Genomic DNA, 26,948 nt, shown 5'->3' with positions numbered 1-26,948 from the left:
TATATTTTTTACATGCGATAAATGGTCCATGTTCAGATGAGATCTATTAATTCGTGCTGTAAATCTTATCATTGTATGTTTCAGGAACTGTGTAGATGCTACGATTGCACAAACAATCAATAAAGTAGAAGAATGCGAGTACTATTTGTTGGATCTGGCGAACGACTTGCTATGGCAATCAGCCGTAAATTGCGCGAAAATTTCGAAGAAGACGATAAAAAGAGAGCGGGAACCTGTCGTGGAGGAAACATAAATGAATAATTTTATCATACGCATATAAAAAAAAATGTGTAATATGATGCTTAAATATATCACTTAATTTTTTAATTATTTTTAGTCTCATTTTCCCCTACCTCTTTTCGGCTGTTTAGCATTATATGTATGTGACAAGAAAAGGCGCGAGGTTTTTTCTCTGAATAAGTTATCCAAATTATTAAAATAAAAATTAAATAATAACAAAGGTTATCATTCAAATCTCTATTTCTTTCTAATCTTCTCCACAATCCTCAATTCTTTTGCGCTTGTATGACAATCATATCTACTTAAATTGTATCAAGTTTAAAAAAATAAAATATGAAATTTTTTTCAATATATAATGTTTTAATTCCTTTCCCTTTCCTTTCCTTGTAGTTAAGTATTAGCGCGTTCTAACGTGTTTTAATATGTTTGAATATGTTTCGACAAGTTTCAACTTTTTCCGAAGGGACGATTTTAAGGGACGCAGTCGTAAAGATTAACTCTATTGTTATTATTGGCGTCAATCCCCATAGACCAAAAAAAGGATTCGATATGGTTAGAATGCATTCTTACAATACGAGTCATTGTACATTGTACAGTATGTTTGAAAGCAGTTACACTGAAAAAGTGACATATTTGTGTGGATAAGTAAAAAAAATTCCAAATTGCATACACTGCATAAAATACATTTTCAAGTCTTCCCTACAATTAAGTATCAATTTATAATATATGATAGCTGTTCAGTAGTAAATTCAATGAGTATTAAACTAGTCGATAGGAAAGCTAGCTTGATGATTTGTATTACATTGAGAAAAAAAAAATTATAATAATTCATTATGGCATATCATTAAAACTCGTAGATATATATTTAATTAAATCGCGAGCGAGAAGAAAACGTGAGCGGAACGAGAGGAAAAGAGAGAACAATAGGACAAATACAGAATCACAATGGATGGAACAGAGAGGTATGCAACGAGTGGAAGGGAGAACAATAGGGTATAAGTACAGAACTGCAATAGGTGGGAGAGAGAGAGGACAACAAGTTAGAAAGAGAGAGCGCAAATGAAGACTGTAACGGGTAAAATTTAAGGAACGCAATGGGTGAGAGAGAGAAGGAGCCCCTCCCCCGCAGACCCCTCCCCCTGTGACGTACTACCCCCTCCATTCCTCCCCGGACCCAGCGTCTGTGTGCACTTCCCCCTCCCCAGACCCCTCACTCACATACATACCGCAAATACGAGGGTGGTCTGAAAAGTTTCCGACCTCAACGTGAAGATGGCAGCACTCGTAAATAAAAGCTAGTGAATTTCGTTGTTCATCTGTTGACAGTTACTCACCACAGTTTCAGCCATTTTGGACGCGCAATTGTTATGTAGCAGTCGTTTGAGTGAGTTGATGTGAGTCATTTCGTGAAAATGGACAAAATCGAATATCGAGCTGTCATTAAATATCTGTTTTTGAAAGGCAATACGCCTACGCAAATCAAAGATGAATTGGATTCTGTGTATGGGGACTCTGCACCATCATTTACCACTATGAAATTTTGGGCAGCTGAATTTAAACGTGGCCGTAAGAGCTTGGGAGACGATGAACGTTCGGGACGTCCAAAAACTGCAACTACCGACGAAAACATCGCCAAAGTTCACCAAATGGTGCTAGACGACCGCCGAATTAAAGTGAGAGAGATAGCAGAGGTTATGAACATGTCAAAAAGAACGTGTTTGTCACATATTAAATCAACATTTAGGCATGAGAAAGCTGTCCGCGCGTTGGGTGCCGCGTTTGCTCACGTTAGACCAAAAACGTGTTCGAATGAACATTTCCAACGCTCTGTTGGCGCAGTTTAGGCGCAATAAATCCGAGTTTTGGCGCCGATTAATTACTGTAGATGAAACTTGGATACACCATTATACGCCCGAAACAAAAATACAGTCCAAACAGTGGACTGCAAAGGGGGAACCGGCTCCAAAAAAAGCAAAAACTGTTTTTTCGGCTGGGAAAGTGATGGCGACTGTTTTTTGGGATAGTCATGGAGTTATTTTAATCGATTATCTTCAAAAAGGAAAAACCATTACAGGAGCATACTACGCATCATTACTTGACAAACTGAAGGCAGAACTTGCGGAAAAACGGCCACATTTGCAGAAAAAGAAAATCCTGTTTCACCAAGACAACACACCGTCTCACACCTCAGCGATTGCCATGGCGAAAATCCACGAATTACGCTTTGAACTGCTTGACCATCCGCCTTACTCACCAGATCTAGCCCCAAGCGACTTCTTTTTGTTCCCTCATCTAAAAATTGCGCTCGGAGGACAGAGATTTTCGTCAAATGAAGAGGCAATCACCTTCGTGAACAATTATTTTGCAGAGAAAAACGCCGAGTACTATTTGGACGGATTACAGAGATGGGAGCATCGCTGGGAGAAGTGTGTAGAGTTACAAGGAGACTACGTTGAAAAATAAAAAAAAGTTTTCAGAAAAAATGTCTTGTATCTTTGTTAGGTCGGAAACTTTTCAGACCACCCTCGTGTATACTAACACATGGTGAATTAGAATCCTCCCTATCTCTCTGCTTACGTACAAATAAAAAACGACATTAGACATATATATATATATTAACAGAACGATTATTAAACTGACACAGCCTCTGTAGCACTCGATTGAATAAAATATACGTACCTATATAAATTTAGTGCTTTTTTGGTATACCCTTTATTCGCAATTTTATTGCTTTAGTCGCTAAAGCAATAAAATAACAAAAAGTGCTAAATTTATGTGTACGTTTTATTCAATTGTATCGAAATGGCTATAATACACAAGCTTTTATTATTACTTCAAAAACTTATATTTAAATGTTCCGTATTTTAAACTGTGAGGTAGAATTAAAACCAGATAAAATTATTTTATTTGAAGTACTGAGTTTTAATTAAATGCGAGAAATGTTATTCGTTTCCTGATGATTGATGTTGCATGAATATTGTCCTTACATCGATCATAATTCATCTCCGATAATTAAGATGTCAGCCATGTTTCACGCTACGGTTGACACATACTCTGGTTTTCGCATTAATTGTCAAATTAGTGGATACTGTTAGTTCGTAATGAATATCATTAATTGTACCTGTATGACGGACGAGTCATAACTGGGTCATAATGTCCCTTCATTCATAAATAATTTACATAACGATGTAATTTTATTCTCTCCATCTTAGTAATAAATGAAAGCGACAACCGCGGGACAACTTGACATATTAAGTCAACAGAAAAACTGAGAAGCGTTTCTATCAAATGAAAATAAGAACACAATTATATAATCGCTGCAAATACTCTATACGATACATCATTGTTTAAGTTTAAAATCGAGAAATGAAAACACGAGAACGTCCACTATTACAAATGTGATACTATGCAACAAGCAAAACGGATTGTAGGTTAAATCCCGTATAACATTTTTCATGTCATAACAGCTTTGCGGTCCAACAACGCGGAACTGTGTAGCACCGCTGAAAGAGAGGAAGAAACATATGTCGACGCACGAATCTGACAATCAGAATGGCGCGGAGCCTTCATGATAAATTACTATTATCTCGTGAGATAGAGAGGATCAATGGTGAGAAAAAGCGGCATCGACACAGTGACGAATGGAAATGGATTCTTGAAGTGTTCGCGCGAATTCTAACATAAAATACGCGGACGACGCGCGACTTACGTATACCTTATGTCGCCACGTGTCGGTGAGACTAAGTTAAAAAGATCTCTCGACGTTGGTACGAGACCTGCTTGGACAATTTCCAACTTACCTCTTCTGTAGTACTGAGTTTATGCACGTGGTCTGCGAACATTTTCCGCGGAACGAGTCGTCATCGCAAAAATCGACGTTCGCGAAATGTACGACCGGAATTCTTATATCCCCGTCGGTCTATTTATTACAACAACAGAAATGTATCTCAAATGTGTACTTTTGCGTAGAGAAACTTTTACGAACTAATATCTCCGAGATTTAGAATATGCAAGGATTCGACAAAAATGTTTGCAATACAAGATGCGTACAATTTTATATTATCATTATTAGTTATATGAACTTTGCTGCAAAAAATAAATAGAGATTTATGTATGAAAATAAAGAGGACGGGAGAATAAATGAAAAAAATTTTATTTGGCTTTCTCAACTATTTATAATACAAACAGAATAAAAATTTTAAATACAAGAATTTAATTTTCATTAATTAATACGTAGTATTAATTTTTTAACATTTGCAACACATATCTCTACTGCTTTCCAGCGTGTTGAGGTCTTTTTTATGTTCTCTTTTTTATCACTCTCACAATTGTGTAAATTTTTCAGTTTTTAGATCAGAACACGTCAACAATTCGCAATTTCTATTGCAAGTTTTACGCTTACATTCTTGATGATTAAAGAAAAAGCTGAACACAAGATATACATGTCAATCTGATGTTTTATTGCTTTTCACATGCCGAGCATTGTCCATATCGATTATTATTAATCGAGGACGGACAGCAATGAATGCTGACGATATCAGCACACATCAATACCTATGCCTACCTTTAATGTCTACCTGCCGTATTAGACTTCTCAATGCTCCATACAGAGAATACACTTCTCACGTTCGCAGATCAGTATATCCCGATTAGATAATACTCATAGCTATCCCGGTTTATGCCACTATAACTTCAACGAATATCTCAGTTAGATAACATTTATGGCTAATCTCGGTTTATGTTATAACTTCAGGAAGCTGCAAAAGTAATTTTTTAGCTATTAAATAATAAAAGTGATAAAAAGTTTTAAAGTCATAGTGACACACGTATACGGAAATTAGCCTGAGTGTTATCTAATCAGGACATGATGATTTGTATGTAAAATGTGTGTATAAAATGTATATTCTCTAGTATTCTGTATATATCAGGCATTGATGTATAGTACAAAGGCAATAAAAAATCAAGTGGTAAGTGTTAAGCCTTTTTTACATATATAATGTGTAATTGATTTTCTGGACTATTTGAAAAATTTACAATTGAGAGCAATAAAGAAGAGGATATCAAGAAAGCTATTTCTATCGCTATACCTATAAGCATTGGAAAACAGAGTAGAGAGATAAAACTAAATAAAAAGATTTTTTTTTTCTTTTTCACTTTCGTCGCTGCAATATTTGACACCTCTTGATTTCACTTCTTTTAGAGAGAGAGAGAGATAGAGAGAGATTTATATTGGCGCGATTAATTATCGCGATACTCTCTCTTCCCAAACTTTCTCCGAGTTTCCCTTGTATTCCGAAACAATAAATGTCGCTCGTCCTTGTTTAATGACTTGCTCCCTTTTCTTGTTTTAACAAACAGCACCCACGGGAAGCTGTGTCTATACTGTTCTATTTTCCACGTGTGTTTTTAAAATAAACTACAAATGCAGATCATTTTGCGCCAGATTTTACAGCTATTGAAATGTCAGGACGAATATTCAGCACACGTGAATTTATGACGTTGTTAATTAACTTTGTACTTTTTTTGCCAATTCATCTCGTAATTTTCGTAAGACATTGATCCTGATTATAAGATAATGATACCCCTTTCATACATATACATACATATTGACAAGAATTATATTGCGTCGAGAAATAAAAACCTGTATTTACTTTATATTCTTCAGTTCATTTTTATTAACTGACATAGTTTCCGCTACGATTATTTCCCATCTTTATTTTGTTAGAATCAAGTTAAGTAACACACGTGTAACGTGGAATGAAATTTAAAAAAATACAAATTGCACACGCCGATGTAAAAGAATTATCTATCTTTACGTGTTTCTTTACTTTACGACCTTTGTTTCCAAAAACGACGTTTGGTTTCAGAAAGGAACCTTTATAGCCGAATTCGTATTTTCGTGAGATTCTACGTTTCAACAATGTACTACTATATCATCGTTTACCAATCCAAACATAATAATAACAACAATAATAATTGCTTTATTAAACGACATAGCTTGCGGTTAAATTGAAAGCAACACGTATTACGCAATATACGACAAAATACCAACAGCATACAATAGGCGTGGCTGCAGTTGAGAGCTGATTTACTGCCTAGTCTGAATAATTGAAAAACGATAAACATACAAAAGTAGTACAGTTTACTGAATGAGAATTTACATACATATATTAATAGGTCAGCTCGCCTTGCTTGAAATTCTAAAAAATCTTTGAAATGAGATAAATATATATATTTGGATGCTGAAAAGAGAGAAAGCAAAGATGTTGAGTGCAAAAAGTGCAAGTAACGCGAAGAGACCTAAAATAGCTAAACAAAATGCAGATTACTTCTCTTTGTAATATAAGAGTATATAAAATTTCTATCGTAAAATCAACATTTCTATCGAAAGAACTTTCAAGAAGATATTACAACATCGAACGTAACACTTTGTGTTAGTCGTCATATGATCGTTCTTCGAGAAGTGACCGCGATAGAAAGCTACTTTTATCGTACAAGGAACACTTCTTCGGGCATACCATTCTCCTATCTACACGACCGGAAGTCTCGGAAGAATACTTTTATATCTTTCGTTCAGAGTATATCTGCTCCGAATAAGCCTTTTAGAAACGACAGACAATAAACGTCTACCTTAGTTCTCGGAGATCGTCGATGTATCGATATTCTGAAAATACAATCCGCCCCGTCCACCAATAGTTCTGTACGATATCAATATACGATATCAACGTGCGTTTACACTGTACGTGTATTTTACGTGTGAGTCGCTACGATAGTATGAGAGTGCGCCTAAGTTCACTATCGACCAGAGGCTTTGAGAGTCGAACTGTTTCATGAATGGGGTGTAACCGAGACAATAGTCGGACGAGACGTTTTGTGCCGCGTATATTCTTGCCTGTTCTTGCCGAGGGGCCGGACGTGTAAGACAATGATACATGGAAGTAGCGAGAGAAGACGGCGAAGAATAGGGACGGGCGAGAGTTGGGCCGTGAATTTCCGGAGATCGATGCGCTGACCTAGCAGGTGCGCCTAGCAGGGGTTGCTCTTTCTCTCTTTGGATGCTGCTCGTTCGTACCGTCTCATTTCCATCGCTTTATCCGCACCATAAAAATCGCTGACGCTGTAGTACCTATACGGGACGCTCGTCAAGGCCGACCGATAAACCGCTGTCGGTTAGGCGAAATCTGTTCCGCGGTTAGACACTACGGAAGAAACAATCGGTATAATGCAATCACTCGCTGGCCGGTTGCCAAATCAGTTGAAACACGACTCACGTTTGTCTCGCTCCCCGTGAGAGAGACCACATATGGTTTCGTGGTAAACAATTTGCATGAATTATGCAGGGTTGCTAGTATCGCGTTACTTGTAACACCGTTCTCTCTCTCTCTCTCTCTCTCTCTCTCTCTCTCTCTCTCTCTCTCTCGTTTGCGTTATTTTGTTAATAATATTACTTTTTCTATTTGTAACGATAACGGTAAAATTATTACATTTTTATAATAACGGTAACAAATTTAATTATTACTTTTACCGTTACTTTGATTCCTCATTATCTTTATAACTATTTAACAGCTCGCATTATTTTTAATCTGCTAGAAATATTTTATAATAGAAATTTAAATATTGTAAAATATTTCGTACTTCATATCGTAGGCTGCATTGCGATAGCCACTGTCAATACTAAAAATATGTAGTAGGGTAACTCCATACGCCGCACCTAATAAAAACTTAATTTATTAAGTATAATTATTTATTATGTTTAAGGTAAACGAACTATATCAGTAAAAACTTTGTACTATCTACTACTACGAAAAAAATATTAGAAATCCAAAATACTTATTTTTCGTGTTAAAAAAAAAGAACTTTTTGAAACCCTTGCATTTTTACTATATATCCCATGAGGGTGGGTTATGCGGCTACTCTTAAAGGGATGGGGGAAGTATGTACAGCTCACAAAAAATTTACAAATTCTTAAAAATAAGACGTAAAATGACTTATAAATTGTGTTTACAACGTTTTATTAAGGAATAAGAATGATAAAATATATATGAAATAATAAATAATTTTCTTCCTACATATATTACAAGTGTTATGGACATGAGATATATATTTTATGTAATACGTTTATTACATTTAGCGCACTGAATCGCCCGCTAAAAATACTGTATATCCTAAATAGATAGGATATACAAGACAATAAACTAAACAAAGAATGCAAGAGCAAAGCATACTTGTATTTTGTTATACAATTTGCTTTACTATTCTTTTACACTTATGTATCATAAAATAACCACTAAATCTTTTATACATCCTATAATAATCGTTTTATGTTGTGGCGATCAGCCACCAGAGGTCCAATTAAGGAGATCCGCGTCGATTCTCGCATATATCGAGACACGCAAAATTCTTTCATACAGCTATCTCGATCTAACAAGCAGAGACTATGCTCTGCTCTTCACCGATTTTGACCAAACTTGCAGCAATGTTAGAGAAACCTCTCAAATAAACACCTGTAAAGCCGTTCACGTGAATGGGCCAAAAAATTTATGTCCAAAAAATCGACGTGAAATTGACTTAACCTTGACGGTGCCGCCCAAGGTCAAACCTATAAGACTAGTATATCTTATTAAACCCTATCACTTTTGTCCAAGGCATTTTTCTCAGAAATGCATATTTTCCAAGATATTAGACCATTTCCAGATTTTTGGTATATTTTTAAATGATCATTACTCGGCTTTTAAGGCCCATTGGCGCGAACGGCTTTACAGGTGTTCATTTGATGGGTTCCTTTAACATCGCTGCAAGTTTGACCAAAACCGGTGAAGAACAAAGCGTAGCCTCTCCTTGTAAGAATCTCCCAGGCGTCTAAAGCCGTAATCACACTACAATGCCTTACTGACGAGCCCAGTAGTGGGGGCCGGGACGAAACGCCACGGTAAACGATATCTCGCACAGGCCCACAAGAGGCCAAAATGTAAATTATACTTTACGATGACGCTACTTATTACAGTGACAAATCGATACAACTCACAATAATTTCATTAATACTAACAATATAAACCTGAAATCATAACATACTAATATAAACATAAAGGCACGTAATAGAGTAGTTGCCGGAAAGTTATCCCCACTCCTTCTATTTTTTTTTTTTTACTTCTGCGGTGTATATTCTTGCGCGGCGTATTTACCGGAGTTACCTTATGTATACCTATATGTAAATATATGTATGTAATATGTGACTATAAATTTGTAATATTGGCAATATGAGTATTGAAACGCACTCTTACGCTAATTAATGGTTTAATAACGTTAATTAATGGTTAAAAACAATTTGATAATTTTCTAAAAATATATATTAAACCATATATTAAAAAATAAAAATATTAATATAAATTATCAAAGATTTATTAAATAAGTTTCTTAGTAAAAAAAAAGCTTGCTGATAGAGATTATAATAGCTTAGAATTTTAAATTTTAATATTGATTTTTACAATTATAATGTTGATGATTAAATATCTCTTATTTTAACATTATAAATAGTAATTATTAAAGTTATTAGGTACAACATTTATTTTTTAATAAAAATTCGTTAATATATAAACGTTCGTTATTATAAAAGTTTAAGTGTAAATGTATAACTAGTTGCACACGTTTTCATTTTTCGCGATGTCGTAATTAATTCGTGTCGGAATATATGTAGTATCGAAAGCGTGTCAATGTTTGTAATTTCTCTGATATAGGATCAGCGATTGAAAGTAACAAGAAATAGAAAAATCCGACACACATAACGCGACAGGTAATTGCTAGCGGCTATTTTATTGACTTTTTATATCCTTATTAGTGTCGTCGGTAATGAACGAAGCGGAATGATGGCTCGGCCAGTCTATTCATAAAGATCGTCCTTTCCATCTCTCTCTCCTTCTAGTTTTCTCTAAATGAGTTTTTTATGAAACAATTTCTTCGAGCAAAATTGTTTTGTGATTGTATCCCAAACGTCAATAAGAACAGGAAACTTGAACGGAAAACGATAACAATGTGATTTTAAATCTATCAATCAATGTGTGCCACCATCTATGATAGATGCCATGGGAAAACGCCTGTGGGGAGATTCGTATAAAGGGCAGATATACAATTTTTCTTTTATTATAGAAAATTGTCTTTGCTTTTCATTTTTCTACTTTCCTTTTTATTTCATCGGTGAAACCGATAATACCTCATTTTACTCGGTCTTATCAGCATTTACAGATAAATAAAATGCGTGTCTAGAAAGAAAGAAAACGATAGAAAGGCTTAAAACGCCAATATGATTGACACAGCTACAATTGTTGTTCCGCATCCGTGAATATCTCGATACAAAAGGACATCAGCTCTATTTTTACCCAGCGATTCTCATCGCACGGTTGCATTTCGTGCCATTGTCTCGTTCTCGTTTTGTTCCAATATGCGCCTTTCATCGTCCATTATCGTGCACAGATAGTGTACCGTCTGTCAAAAGAAACCGAGGGACTATCTTATCGATGGCGATGCCAATTGCTGCAACAGATGCCTTTTTATCCGAACTTTCGCTGCGAATTGCGAACTGTTGTGTCGCTGTTATGTGCAGGTGTGTGTATGTATGTGTGTACACTCTAAAAGGGTTTAAGGATAATTCCTTACACAAATTCAAGACGAAAACTTCGTACAACCACATATGGCCGAAACAGCTCAGTTTCAAAGATGCAAGGTGTCAGAGAGTTGTGAAGAAAGAGTTTCATATTTTCCAAAAATTTCGAAAACCACTTGAGTTATTTTGATGAAAATTTTAACTATATATAATTTAAATGGTTTTTGAAATTTTTGGAAAAAAATAAAATTATTCCTTCAATTTTGTATCTTTAAAAGTAAACCTGGATATATATGATTGTATGAAGTTTTTTGTCTTAAATTTTATGTTAGGAATCGTCTCTTGAAATATTTTAAAGTATTAGTATCCATCCTGTATATACAGGCATTTGAATATGAAGGCAATTTTTGTTCATTGAAAGTACCGCACCGCGTGACTAAAAATATCTACTCAATCTTCATTATTTATTTTGATTCTTTTCACAAACTGCGCGGAAAAGGCTTCTTTATTAGAGGTTTGTATTGCTCTATTTCTAGCTTTATTCAGTATTTTTAGTCATTTGCGAAAGAGGCCGTTGTAATATAGACAATAACTCGTACAAATCTCCTATGACAGTGATGTCTGAAGGATATCAAAGAAGGCTCCGCTAAATGCAAATTTTGTATATCCCTTTTTATTCTCTCCGTAATTTCAGTCGACCCATAATTTATAAAAATAATATATCGAAATATAAAATTGAATTTGAACATAATAAATATTTGTTACTGAGAAACACTTTATTCTCTCAACGTAGTAATCTCGATTAAAGATTACTACATTGTAAGTTTAAGAATAAATTTAAGAAGATATATTTATAAAATTTTTTTATAAGATTTAATTTTATCTTTATAAATGTTATATACGTTAGGATAAATTTGTCGTTGAAGCTACAATTTGTAATGAAAAATACCTTATGATGGTTTTATTTAAGTTCGACATGAAGTTTTTCCGATACTTTCGCTTATAAAACGATACAATCAAAGAGCATATTCTATCATACGGCAAAATTAAAGTCGGCGAAATTGTCGATCGCTCAGGATTTACACAGTAACTAGAGTCTACATGAACTTTGGTATTTCCAAGATGATGCGTGATCCCTTGCCCAGCAGGAGTGTGGACCATACAATTTCGCTGAGCAAATCTTCTTTTCCATCTCTTTTTGATAAAATTATATTATTATCACGAGAAGCGTCTTTGAGCGAAATGCTCACGAAAATGCAGAGGGAAAAATATCTTTGCGAACGAAAGGCACACTTCAATATCATTTTACATATTACACATTACACCACTAGCGCTTCGTCTAGAAAAACTCTGATAAGATTCAAATCTGCAAAATCGTATTCACAGTCGATTTACAATTTGACGAGAGTTCGCGAAAGACTCTTGATGCTCATGCCAATCTATAGCGTAAGTAATCCTCGAAAGGATCTGAAGAAGACTCTTCATGGATTGTGGGTTACCCTAAACGGCAGATTTTACCATTCAATCTATATATGCGTGAAAAGGCAAGCTACTAACAAGTCTAAAAGTTGAAACTTAAAACGCGATCAGATTCGAGACAAAAATGTTTTCCCTCCCTCCCTCCCCTCCCCCCCCCTCTCACTCTCTCTCCTTCCTTTTCTTCTCTGCGACAAAGAAAATAATCAGTATTTTAAGACGGTGAGTTAAGATATTTCGTCGAGATGAAGCTTGAAGAAGTAACATATAATACCAGGATTTAGATGATACCAATGGGGAAATTGCATTTCTCATAAAATCTTTTGAGTGTAACTTTCCCTTATCATACAGGAAGACGAAATACAATTTCTTATTTCGCTGTTTTTGACATATGTACTATTTATATTAATTGTCTGACGTAAAACGACAAAATTGTTTTTAATAAATAAAACAGTGTATTATAATGAATTGTTATAAAGTGTTTTCTATTTTCTATTATCTATATTTTATTTCTATTATATTTCTTTTATATTTCTATAGATCTTATTAAATAACAACGAATTAAAATTCCAAACAATAAAAATTCTAAATTCTAGAGGTAGTTATAAAAAATTATTATAGAAAATTGATGACAACTTTTATAACGCATTTTATTTCTATAGATTCCATTGAATAGTGAATTAATAAAATTCCAGACAATAACAATTTTTAATTTTAGAGAGATTTATAAAAAAAAAACATAGAAAATGGCTTCAAATTCTATAACGTGTTATTTTGCATTTTTATTTAACACGAAAATAACAGGAATTTTGCCATGATTGAATGTGAGATGCATTTTTATGCTACGTTCTTCCATCAATTTGTCTTCTATTGCAGCCAGCGCCGGCATCATGCATCACATTCTTTAAATTTGAAATATTACGGCTGTATATATATATATATATCTGTATATACAAATAATAGGGGAAAATCGCCTATATCGTATCCCCTATAACGTTTAAACAAAATTGTAATAAAAATACTGAAGAGATCAGAATATTTCTATACTTACATTAAACTTTGGTTCATTGGGACTAAAACAAAAACGGTACTTTGGCGAAAATAAACATTAAATTAGATTTAAAAGAAAAATAGCTTTCGGTACGATTTGGAGACCGAGTCGTTAAATTGTACCACCTGATTCCTAAATCGTACTTCTAACCTAGCAAACAAGCTAACATTAGGCGAATTTTGGCGTACTTCTGGTATAGCAACCAGAAGTAACCGCGATTAAGGCTATCTTCGTTTTCAGGGATCAGAAGACAAAGATAGCCTCAACCATGGTTGCTTTTGGCGTGCCTCTGGTATAGCAACCAAAAGCAACCGTGGTTGACCACCCTGAAGGATACTATAATATAATTCAATTATATATATACATATATATACCCACCTTGTACTGATAACACCTTAGGTATAAATTATATCAAAACTTAGATCAGACATCGAACAAAATCAATTTTGAATGTCGCTCGTAAACAGACAACTCGAAGACAAAACAAAAATGATAGTTCTTAACCTATATTTTTTCGACATCAGTGTGATTATCTTAAAAAAAAATAACGTTTCGTTTAGAAAATACAATGGAAGTAGGATTTAACCGTCGTCGGTAGGACTTATCCAACTCCACCCTATTAGTTACGAAATGGATGAGTATCTATTGATACTTAATACCAATACTTAATATTATTTGTGAAAATGTTCTTTTTTAAATTTGTGCATGGAAATTTTTATTTCTTTTATGAAATAAAAAATTTATAATATGTATATATATTATATATATTATATATGTACACACTGTAGTATAATATCGCGTTACATATTCACACAAATGTTTGCATTATACATTTATAGAACAATTGGATAATTGACAGAATGCAGCAGTTGGTATTAAACACAACGCATTCTATACACGAACGTAATTAACAAAAACAATAGCCAGTATCACGTGTAATTAATACTGAGAATGTATCTCATGTCAGATTCTATAGAGTTTCAAATTTATGGTGTTTCAAATGTACCATTATTGTCATAGTAATCGTAGTACAATCAACTCAATAATCTTAATAACATTAATATTAACGTTAAAAGTTAAGACTAATATGCACTATAATACACATAAAATTACATAATTATTATATAAAGATTTAAATCCGCCTCAAGATATACAATGAATTCCGTACGTTTGAATAATTATGCATTAAAAAAATGTCAAGTTTTATTATAATAAAGCAAGATTTATTTATAAATAAACTTTCAATAAAGTTTTAATAAAAAGATTATAAACTTTTGCTCTTTAATTAAAATTATATTACAAGTAAAATGGTAAACAGGAAAATAGATAAATAAGAGAAGGAGGGAAAATTAAGAGTGGTTAAGAGAGTAAGTAAAATATAATGAAATAACGAAAATGTAAAATCATTTTGCTTATGAAGGCGATTTCGAAACGATGGGGACTTGTGTATTTCAATCTAGATAAAATTGATTTCTGTTGTAGAGTACATCCGTCTTTGATGTTAAAACGGATTCTGCTCGATACTCATCGACTACCTATAAGGTAGAATATAAGAGAGGCTCTAGGGATTGCATAGGAATAGGATTTTCTGTCGGTGAGTAACAAAAGAGAGAGATAGATGAAACGAGGTGGACTGAACGGGACGCACAGAAAGTATTAAAAACCAAAAACGACATGGCTAGGCGTAATTGTCCTCGATTCTTCAAATTGGAGAGGAAATCTCGCCACGCTTAAAACGAGCTTTGGCGCCTAGATTTTCTTTGATTGAATTCCACGCCGCTGACTTTTCTAGATTCTGCGTCGCTTATAGAATGTCGGTGATGTGAACTCCAAATCCGTCACCTGCACGCTCGAAAAAAATTTCTCGCACATATTTCGATAAAAGTTTCGTATTCTTGCTGATAAAAAAGTTTGCGAAATCGCAATTTGCTGATAAAATTTTATTTTGCTATTTAAAATTATTAAACAGGTAAATTGTTTTTTTAACGTGATTATTCAAATGCTTCACATTACTTCGTAATGTTAGCCACACATATTACCTAATGTTAACCACAATTTAAATAATAATTGATCGAACACTATATTACGCATGCTTGCTTTATAAAGTGGATGGAATGAAACGCTTGATTATAATCGCGGTTTGAAATAGAACTGCAACTTTACGAAAAGTCCTATTTTCATCATTTTCATCGGTATTACCATTGCACAGTCACCATCAGCATCGTCGTCTTTAGGTATATTCAAAGTAGGTACAACGACGAAGAAAGGGTGAGCTCTAAAGAAATAGCATATAAGAACACAGGTCACCCGTGTACCATTACTTCGCAAATTTTGCTCCTTTCAAAAGTTGGAGCCCTATAATACTCCAAGTTAGACGCTGCACTCTCGATATCATTGTTGCCGTTAGGTGGCTAATGAGAATTTACAATCGAACTAGTTCAGGATTCGCTGAACTTTAGCCACCTATAATTATCGCTTCACCAAACATTAACGTTTCGTTAATTAAATCATGAAATTAATCGATGAAATCTAAAAAATAGTTTTACGATTTGAGTGGTATCTTCTATCACGTGCGTACTTTTGTTTTATGCAACGTTTTTAATACAACTTTTGAAATGTAATTAGAGACTGCATTTAATGACTCTCTCCTTTAATTTACAGAATAACGTATTATTAAACATTCATTATCGATCTTTGCTCGTAGCACCGAGATCAACTCTTAACAATTCTTTTCACGCAAGGCAAAATCGTTCTTTCAAATTTTAATTAATCTATTTCTACAGAAACCATCAACTCTCCCTCTGCCGAGCAACTGGCGCGCGATTGCACCACGGATTTGCGATCTGAATGCGAAAGTATCGCAGAACGTGCTGCGATTCCGCATGCCGGAGCGTGGTCTCGATTAGTTTTTAGTCGACAATTTGCGACCGACACGGCGAGAAATTCCGATTATCGCGCAGAGTGGACCATTTCGTATGCCGCGAAGTTCACGAAGTAGTCGAGAGGGAGATCCTTCATCGTGCGTCGGTAGATTTTAAGGATGCACGTTGAGTATAATGAGCGTTCCGGATCTCATCGTGAGACGGGGGCCGAAGGCTATATACGACTGCCGGCAATTAATCAACGCTTCTCGCCTTTCCTCACGGAATGGTACAGAGAAACTTGAGAAACTTACCCTCTCATGGCTATGAAGTCGCTTCGATTAAACTTACGCGAGATAACGATTTCCAGCGCACCGTAACTCTTTCTCGTTTACACAAATCTGACCGAACACTTGTCAATAATTCGGTTCTAAATTAATTCGAAACGTCGTAGAACACGAGTAGATATCAAGAGACATGAAGTGAAAATGTTTTCGTGCTTCGACAGGAATAAATTTTAATATGCGACTTTTTAGATTAATATACTCTTATGTTCTTGTATTATAAGAATATAAGAATAATTATAATTATTTTTATAATTATTTATATTCTTGTATGTCTTGTATTCTTATTCATATTTTTATTTAAATATTATTAACGTTCTTTGTGATAACAGTTGGTGCACGTTGATGATCGAGCGATAACGAAAAAAGGTTTTGTAGAAATTCTCTTTTGGGTGCGCGAGTGTGCGGTTCAACAAATAAATTTCGATGCTTCGTTATTATGTAGCTCGCGACGAGCTCGTTGAAACAGAAAGCAACGTGGCATACATTTGAATAATGGCAATACGATGATATGGGTACGCTTTGGAGTCGTGCAAAGAAGCAAGAAAGACCCGTTGAAATATTAATCTTCGAGGAAGTCACAGCATGGATACATATCGAATACATTTTTTTATCGACAACCGCAGATTCGGTGACAGTTGGTGCACGGTGTGTTGATCTTGGAATAAATTTTGTCCGATTTTCCCTCAATATTAAATATAGCCGAGGGTGGTATATGCAAGAATTCTAAATACAAGCAAATTTAACGTCGCGCTTAAACTTGATCGCATATAATCTATATGTCCTTGGGGAACAGAATCAAACAGGTATTTCTGCATGTATGTGTGAGTTGCGGATGTGCACTCATGCGCGTGCACTTCAGGTTCCTATCGAAGTCGCGAATCGATTGTAACAGAATTTCAACGAAAATTCATGCGTACTAGCGAGGAGTGAGAGAAAATTCTGCTGACATTCATTATTACACCGTCGACAGATTTAACATTTTTCGAAAAATATTTTCTCGACACGCAAGCAAATTATATTTCGATTTTTATAAACATTTTCAATATTATTGACATTACAACAAAATAAAGTCTATCATTACCGCTCAAATTAATGTTTTTCCCGTAAAACTTTATCTCACAAACGAAATATTACACATGTTGCTGTTTTTCGGGAGCGAGAGAACTTTCTGTTTCAGCAAGATATTTTTATCGCCACTTTTTCAATGGATGGCGATTCAGCAATATGCTGATCTACTCGCATTATGTAAGCAGTATCTTGACATTTCGAACATACGTGCATATAATTATTCATGCCGATGGGTTTCGAGGGTCTTCGAAATTTTGAAGAGAGAATTGGCAGCGAGATGGAAGCATCCTCAAGGGATTAAATATGTGGTCGTTGCATTTTCTCTTTTATTCTTCTTTTTTTGTACGCAGATAATTCCTTGCAATTTTCACCATTATTTATATTTTAAGACAAAAATCTTTTGCGATTGTAAATCCTCAAATGTATAATTTTTTTCTTATTTCTTGTTAAGAAAATTAAAAGATAATTTTTTCAAGAATTGCGAAAATTCATTACGGAAGAGATGAATGCAGATCTCGAAAGTCATGGAAAATGTTTTTTCGATAAATAAAGACTTGGGTTGGAAAGACTTAATTTTACTTTTATTACTAAAGCAAGATGCTGCGAACTTTTCGAGGCAAACTCTTCAAGTTTTCGCCGCAAATGCCACGATATTATTCTTTAATTTCACGTAGGAACAATAGTAGTACAGCAGCGCTTTTTGATAATGTTGCGCAATCAATAATTTATTAGCGTTGCGATTACGTACGTTAATAGATAACTATATTCCTCCGTAATTTTCTCAGGGGTAAATTCAAGAGCTCCTCTGGTGACCCCATTAAAATATTTTAAAGCAGTAGAAATTAAATTAAAGTGCTAGAATTCAATTTTTTATAGGAAACTTAATAATTAACCTCTAGTTGGTTGCGCGAAATGTACGTATCGCTCCAAGGTGAAACAATTTTTATCGCATTATATACTACATTTAAAATTCATGGATGCATTATGCTGATTTGTCGACATGTAAGAGACGAAGGTCGAGCTTGAAAATGGATCTAGTAATTCTAGATGTAACTTCTTACAATTTCGGTTGAGCGATGAATATAATGTAATAATCTCTTAATCAAATGTCAACTTTGCTTAATTTACTGGCTTTAATTGCATCTTATGGTGTTGTAAACTCTTAATAACAGGAATTATAAATTCATAGAAATAATCTTATTCGGTTACTCTTGACCTTTCTTACTTCTTAAGGCATAGTAATCTCTTGCGAAATAAGTTTAGTTTAATTAATAAAGTGTAAAATAAAATAAATCTTCGTAAATTGCGATTTCCATTTTACATTGACGAAAAGTATGAGGAATTGTTTGTCTCAATTTACACATTAGGCTGGGTCCACAACCTTGCTTTAAGAGGCCGTAAGCCGTAAAGCCGTAAGAAATTGACCAATCATGGTTGAATGAGAGAAAAATAATTCTCTGTGATTGGTCAATTTCTTACGGCTTTACGGCTTACGGCCTAGCAAGGTTGTGGACTTAGCCTTATGTTATTGCACATTATGTTATATTGTGTAATTTCTTGATGCACTACAAAAAAGTTTTAAGATTGTAATACGTGCCAACAAATGCAGATTAACTGGCTCATTCTGATTCAATTTTTCGTGCAATTTTTATCTACTTCTTTATTCAATTTCATTTAATTCCGGTTTGTACACAGTCCGCTGATGTTGCGTTGATGTCCTCAAGCGAGTCAGCATAAAGTTTGATTATTTTTTGTTTTATCTTATACAGAATCTGCAAAACTTCTCGTTCAATGTCCTTTGCCTTTCGATCCTTTTCCAAAAGCGCGAAAAGCCGATGTAACTCTTTCCTAGAACTTTTCCCGGTTGAGAGGATTGGTTAAATTATCGATAGCCCGCGGCTGTCGGCTGACATTTCTGACGTAACATATATATATACGTCTACATGGTGATTCGCGATATGCGCATAGATGCGTTGTACGCTGGCATACGCACATATGAAAGGCATTTACATGTGTGCTGAGATGAATTCGCCAGAGACATAAAGACCACATGGCTCTTTGGGATTCGCACATAATGAGACTTGCTTGTGGTGGCAGCTTTGGAGGACGAGAAGTCACGCAAGTTCGAACTTGGTGAACAATCCGAAATTTATGCACGCTTCCCTGCATGATAATGTTGGAAGCACGAATTCACGTTAAGTGAATTATGTCCTCCATTTCTGAAGCAGAGCTCTCCAATAACGTTCGTATCACGCATACTGAGTTTTACAGGCGTCAATATTAATCGATAGACATTTACGCTTGTACATTTCTTATTTTGTTTGATTAAATATTATACATAAAGCATTGAGAAAAAAATTTACTGAACTTTAACACATATTTTTTTCTATAGCACTAATTAAACATTATACAGTAAATAAATGAATAAATAAGTAAATAAATTACTCGATAAAAATGATAGTTAAATTAAATTAATGGTTCTCGTAATTAATATTGTAAAATAAATACATGTTTACAGCGAGTACATCTCTCTACACTTAGTACTGTACTTAAACAATAAACTAAATAATATAATATAATAGGATAACTACGGTATTTACGCCGCAGAAATAAAAGAAAAGTAGAAGGAGTAAGAGTAATGTGCAATTATTCTGTTATATACTTTTAAAATATGTTAGTGAAATATTAGTATTGTATTATAATTTCAATTTCCTACTGTTAATATTAAAACCAGTTGAATAGATTTGTATTCTTATTCTTAATAAAATTTTATAAACATATTTTATAAATTATTATGTCATTTTACGTGTTAGTTATAAGTATTGTTTGCAAATTTTTTATGAAACATATATCCCACTCCCCCCTTTCTCCATTTTAGCCGTATATTCCACCCTTATAGGATACACATAAAAAATGTAAGAGTTTTAAAAAGTTCTTTTCTTAATATAAAAGTATATATTTTTTTTTTTCATAACAGTAGACAGTACAAAGTTTTTATTGGTATAGTTTATTTATCGTAAACATATTGAATAATACTTAATAAATATTTGTTAGTTTTGCGCGGCGTACATATAGCAGTTACTCTAATTATTAACTAAATAAAATGTTTAGTACCATTTAAACAAATATTTAATAAAATTTATTATTTTCTTCCAATGACAGTACGATATAATATTAGAAATCTAAATATTAATAGCCTTGCAAATTATTATTATTATAATTGCGTGTTTTAGAACTCATTAAAAAATATTTCTTATAAAGAACTTTTTTAAATATCTAAAGAAAGATCCTTGTAGGCTGTCCCCTTTAATGCAAGAGACTTAACAGGTTTTCTCTGTTACCGTTTTTAACTACTCCGTTAAGACTACGCACGTCATGCAGCTTTGTACATGAAATACAATGCGTCATAATGATGGTACGTTATGAAATTTTAAAAAGATAGCTTGCTCTTTCGCGCGTGATTACAAATGTCAATAAAGATTTTAAGAACGGCGAATAGCCTCTCTCGTGAAATTAATTTTCAATGTTACGTCAGTTTCTCTGATGAGTTACGAACTTTTCTGTGCAAAGGTGTTCACCAATTATAAAATACATGATGATAACAAGTATATATGTTATAAATTTATATTATTAATATATATATATATATATATCATAAAATTTCAGATCGCATTGCGGATATTGTTCAAACTTGACAGATGTTATACCTACTGGCAACTGTCGCTCCATTAAATAAACGCTGTGTATACGCAAAACTATTTAGAATTTAATGTTGCCGGGGCATACCATAGTGTGAACTTTCAAACGCGTGGTAATTCCCGGTGCTTTGCCTTCATCCAAATGTGGACGAAACAAAACCTGGGTTTAATCACGCCGCGTTCGTGACCAAACCGCAATTCGTGCCACCTCTCTCTCTCTTTTAGGGTAAACATGAGGTCAGTTTGTTTCGTAAGCTGCACTCGGTATGCACACTAATGGCATTTGCCAATTCGCTTGAAATCTGTCCAAATTTCAGATGACCGTTAGAGCGCGAATTGTGCCGGTTCAATTAACGAAATGTATAAATGAATTGCTCTTTTTCTCTCGTTCCTTCTCACTTGGACACTTAAATCTTACAATAGATCATTTCAACAGGCGGCAAATTTCATTAATTTTTTAAAACAGATAAGACCTCATCTCAGTTCCGTGTAGTGTATTAAAATAATCTTGAAATATTTTAATAATGGAGTGGTATGGAATTGATACAATTATATAAGAATTTTGTGTTCAGCGAGAGTAAAAAATGCGTTCACATATGTGCACTTCTCTTTATGCAACGAGAGCGGTATCGAGGAAGCCAGAGGTCTCACTTGATGTGCTGATTTCGCCATTTCCTAGCGAATGAATGTACATAAGTGCAAAGCGTATATGTGGAAATGTAAATTACCTATAATAGAAGCGAGAGAAGAGAGGACAATGAAATTGGAAAAAATCCCCAGTCCATTTAGCCATCTCATTTCATTACTAACGCAAATAGGATTGTTCAATACAATATAATGTAAAGAAGAATTTTAATTGAACGTACACATTTTTAACATAGGTATAAATTTCACGAGAATTAACGCAAAAGATCTCTAGAAATCGACAGAGTAAAATTGCTTGTATAGAATTACTTTATACACTGTTTATCTCTGAAATGCATAGAATATGAATTTCTGTAGTTTGTATGTTTTCTTTTAAGCCGCTCTTATCGCAACACGAACAGAACGAGAACCGATCACCGTCATTAAATTTCAAAGCGCAACATGGGCGTGCATTACGAAGAGTATTTCGTATGCGCTGGAAGCACCGCAAAACTGTTGGAACGCATATGGATAGTTAGCTCGCGCCGCCAGAAGATATTCAAAGCTATTTAGGAGGCAAGGCATCTGACAACGGCTTGTCGTCGGAGGACACCATGCGACATTGTCGCGCAAGTAGAGAATTTGCGAGCTGTTACAGAGATTAGGAGTAGTTTGAGAAGCTTACAGACAGGATTCTGGAAGCTCGGATACTTAAAAATTATAAATCCAAGATTAATTGAGCGCTTTAAACTCTGTCCCCAAGTGCGAGGTAAATTATTTATCTCGTGCCTCACAGTATACGTTAACGCGTTTTCACGGTATTTCTCCCCCATCTTATGCGTTACATTATGCAAATCCTTACAGTGTTTCCTTATATCGCGTATTACACGATAGTCTCCTGATAACGTCAAAGCAATCATGCGCAAAGCTTTTGCATATCTTATCATACGCCTCGTGTGTAAGCGCATTATAATGCAATATCTCGCACAAACGCACAACTATTTTTTGTGATACAAACGCATGAAGAACAAGTTCCAAGTTTCCAAACGATATTATCGTTTGGTCGGCTCTCCAATATGAGATTTTATCTCAGCGGCTGAGAGGTCTGATTGTCGTAGAAAATGATGTGATTTAAGCAGTAGAAAAATTGATAAAAGTTTGATCGTCGAATACACACACACACATATATATATATATATATGTGTATAATATACGTGTACTCAGTTTATGTTCCACAGATTTGATCAGCAGAGAAAGAAGTAATTCCACTGAAATCATCATTGCTTCTGTGAGCTTAACGTCGCTCACGTAACGAGGCAACCAGTGACGTCAATCGCCATCATTTAGGTGTACTCTCAATTTTTCGGTGGATGGTACGCGCGTACCATTTCTAAAGCGTTTAAGCGATAACAGGAAGACGAGTGCGGGCGGCAGACAAGAGGTCTGCTGCCAATAAACTATAAATTTCAAACCGGAAGCCCGGAAAATCCTGGCGCAATGTGTTAGTGACAACTGAGAGGATCTGAGAAATTCGCGCGGACTTTAATTCTCGCTTTTGCCTTCGTTTTTTCTAATTTGAAACGTATTCGACGAAATCCTATTAACGTTTTGTCTGTCTTGTGAGTAAAATAAACGACATAAAATTATTTTAAACGTACACATGAGTGGAAAATGCCGTATTCGGTTCTGTCTAATAATATTTTTTATGAATTTATACAATTTTCAATTTAAAGAAAAATTTTGCTATAAACACAACAAAAGGAATTATAAAATTTAATTGTGAAAAAGTCAAATTTGTCTGCTGTTTATAGCAAGCAAATTTGCATATTTGGCAAATATTGTGCATTTTTTGTAAATAATTTTTGTAGCAAATACAAAAAAGAATAAATATTTGTTATACCTGCAAACAATTTGCAATTTCTGTACGTGCAAATAAATTTACCGTCATGGCATAGAATTAACGTTCATAGCAATTTTTTTCTCTTTGTCAGCAAACTATGCGCCGATTATTTGTTGGTTTTGAAACACAGTCTTAAGCTGAAGCTGTAATAATAATTTCATAAATTGAATTGACAAGTAATTTAATATTATCAACGTTAATAAGCATTTTTAAAATTCTGTAAATAGTTTATTGCGAAAATTTATAAGAAATATGTATTATTAGACACGAAGAACCGTCTTAGCCGAATATGGCATTTTCCATTCATGTATATTTAATTTCATCGGTCGATCTTCACTTAATATTGTATAATGTTAAAACGGTTTACTTCCCACATACACAGAAAAAGCTGAGATCTATTAATTGACCGATCGCTACATGACTTTGTAGTCTGTTTCTTTCGCGATGCCACTTCAGTTGGCTTTGTTGATTAATGAAACGGAATAAATGCATCTTTTTTCAACATTTAGACAAATTTATGCGGAATAACGGCAAGCTGATTTTTTTTTACCGATTTGTGCAAGTCAGATTGCGTTGTTCCAACAATTTCTTGCTTCTGGAATTCAAAGTAGAATTGAATAGATTTAATACAACTTCTCGAGGATCGCTCAAGTTCTGTATCGGTAATCGGACACGGGGAGATCGATTGTGAACAAGGACGGTAATGATGCGGAAGTGCGCAATTGTTTCAAATAGAAATCAGCGTTCATTTGTCTTGCATTAATTCGCCTCTCTATTGTACAATTTTTATCTCGGACATACCATAATGTAAGCATTCGTTTCTGAGCTTATAGAAACCTAACGTTCTGAGTAAAAACAGGTTGTATTATATCATTATCGTTAACACAGTTATTGTGAAAACACAGTACCAAGTAATCATTATTGACAGTTTTTATTTTTCAGATTAATATTATATATATATATTTCTTATATAAAAAAATAAAATTTTGAAATTTTTAGCCCTTTATAATTGTTATCTATACTGATAAAATATTTGCTTTTTCATTATTTTTAATTTTTATAATAATTTATTTGTTTAGTCTTCTTAGCGAATAAGAAACGTTGATACTTTCAGGTTGATATTCAGTTGGTTTTTATGTTAAGCCCGTCTTAAATAATGTCTTACTGTGTTAATAAATCATAGCTTTGTGATTGGCTTATGATAGCTTAAGACTGTATCTAAGACAGTTTTAAAATTAAAAATCGATTATTAATACCAGCCTTAGTGTTTAAAAGTAATACGCATTTTCTTGCGTGTAAGTAATATTAAATACTACAATACTATTTTTTGCTAACTAGCTAACTCTCACCTTAGTATCATTGTAAATAAGTCGCAGACGAAAGCGCTTTAAGATATCCAATTTGTTGATACGCTCGACCGCCAATTTGGCTGCTTGAAGCTCGCTGGATCCTTCTGGTCTCGGTAGTGCCCTGTGTGTCATCTCAAAGAGACCCAGGATAGTTATATTTATTTTCTCTATCGGTCTCGCACTCGGTATCGTTACGTCGATCTTCGTCCTGCTGTCGGAATCGTTCCTGTCGCGCGTCACGTTTTCGAACTCATTGTCTGCGATGTTCGAAGTCATCGCGAATTTTTCGTCGGAGTTGATGTCTGAGAAACGTCCTGATGCCGGTACTTCGGTACCGGGTAGCCATGATTCGTCGTAAGTATTATTCCGTTTCTCGTACATCTTCGTCGTCTCCTCACTTCTATTGTCCGCTTTGTCCATCTCGTCTACGTCGTTGTTGGAAACGTCATCGTTCGTCTTGCGATGAAGGACGTCTCTACTGGGACTCTTTGGTAGGTCGGGAAACACGGTACTCGGATACCATGTAGATGTTTCTTCAAGTATTACGTCTTCCTTGTGCGGACCGAAGTGTCGCCTGTCAAACTTTTCGACTTGCTGCGACACCGGCGGCGACTTGTGATTGATTTTTACGGGAAATTTCTGAGAGCCTTCGAAGCCAGTGAAAGGGGCTTCGCTGTCGATATCGGTATCACTGTCGTTGCCAGACGTCGTCGTTATTTCGCTTACTCGTTCTAAATGATCCTCGTACTCTTGATCTTCGTAGGATTCCGTCGTTTCACCAAACTTCTTTATTTTAATCATCGATACGTCGTCACCACTCGACTTGGAACACGCGACATTACGACAATTCGCGGGGGAAATATCCGCACTACTCAGATCCAAGAAACTATCGACGTACTCCGAGTCGACATCAGTTCGCTTCTCGATTTCCGAAATTCTGTCGAGTTCGATTGGGTTTTGATTCTCGATTGAAGTGGTGCCAATGTCGAAGTCATCGGCAACCGCGTCAATCCTGATTGCATTGACTGAATCGTTCGTATTCGCGTTCGTGAACTCATTACGAATGTCATTTATTACGATATCGTCGCTTTTGTAAAGCCGGTCGGCCTGACTTCCAAATTTGCGTGCACCGCCGCTTCGATTATCAAGTGCATGTATATTGCGACGATTTAAATGAGTTTGCCTCGCGGTCCAGAAGCCGACAATCCCGCTTCGATCGCTCGCGAGATTATCGCGGTATTCGTCAATATCGTTCTTTCTCGATCTGCTTGAGACCTCACTCCCCCGTGAACTTCGATAAGCCGAATAATCGCTCGTGTGTTTACTCGCATGATTAACAGGAGTTTCGAATAAATTATCGGCTTTTAGTTTCGCCCGTTCTGTCTTGAAACTGACTTCATTACGATCTCGTCGACTCCTCGCCGGATAACTGACACTTGGAGCCTCGCGCGAATTCAACTGGTCGATCGGAACGTCGATTAATGCGTCCTCAGCATCCCGATCGTGAACGGAGCTCTCGGGTAGATTGCTGGCACTTTGGCGAAGTCCATCTAAGACTGTTATGCTTGCTTCATTATCACTACCGGGAAAATGAACTTTGTTCACAGCCTGATTTACCAAGTAATAAGGAGCAACTTGAAGCTTTGGCACGTCATGTCGTTTTTTGACCAGATTGTTCAACCATTTCCTTGCACTTTCTTTACGCTGCTTCATACTTTGAAAATTGCTTCCCTTACG

At 34.9% G+C, this 26,948-nt stretch overlaps 1 protein-coding gene across 1 annotated transcript in view; it reads right to left on the bottom strand.

The window, feature by feature from the left end:
• The window catches only part of GABA-B-R3 (gamma-aminobutyric acid type B receptor subunit 3), a 78,364-nt gene extending 52,115 nt beyond the window's left edge, over positions 1-26,249 (bottom strand). Inside the window, exon 1 of the mRNA XM_018551344.1 lies at positions 25,212-26,249. Coding sequence (XP_018406846.1) covers positions 25,212-26,012 — 801 coding nt within the window. The 5' untranslated portion in view covers positions 26,013-26,249. The remainder of the gene's footprint in view (positions 1-25,211) is intronic.
• Between the last annotated feature and the right edge of the window lie 699 nt (positions 26,250-26,948).

This window comes from Cyphomyrmex costatus, unplaced genomic scaffold (assembly GCF_001594065.2).
Source record: "Cyphomyrmex costatus isolate MS0001 unplaced genomic scaffold, Ccosl1.0 scaffold14, whole genome shotgun sequence".
NCBI lineage: Eukaryota > Metazoa > Arthropoda > Insecta > Hymenoptera > Formicidae > Cyphomyrmex > Cyphomyrmex costatus.
Note: the sequence above shows the minus strand (reverse complement) of the source record. Positions and strands in the feature narration are given on the sequence as shown.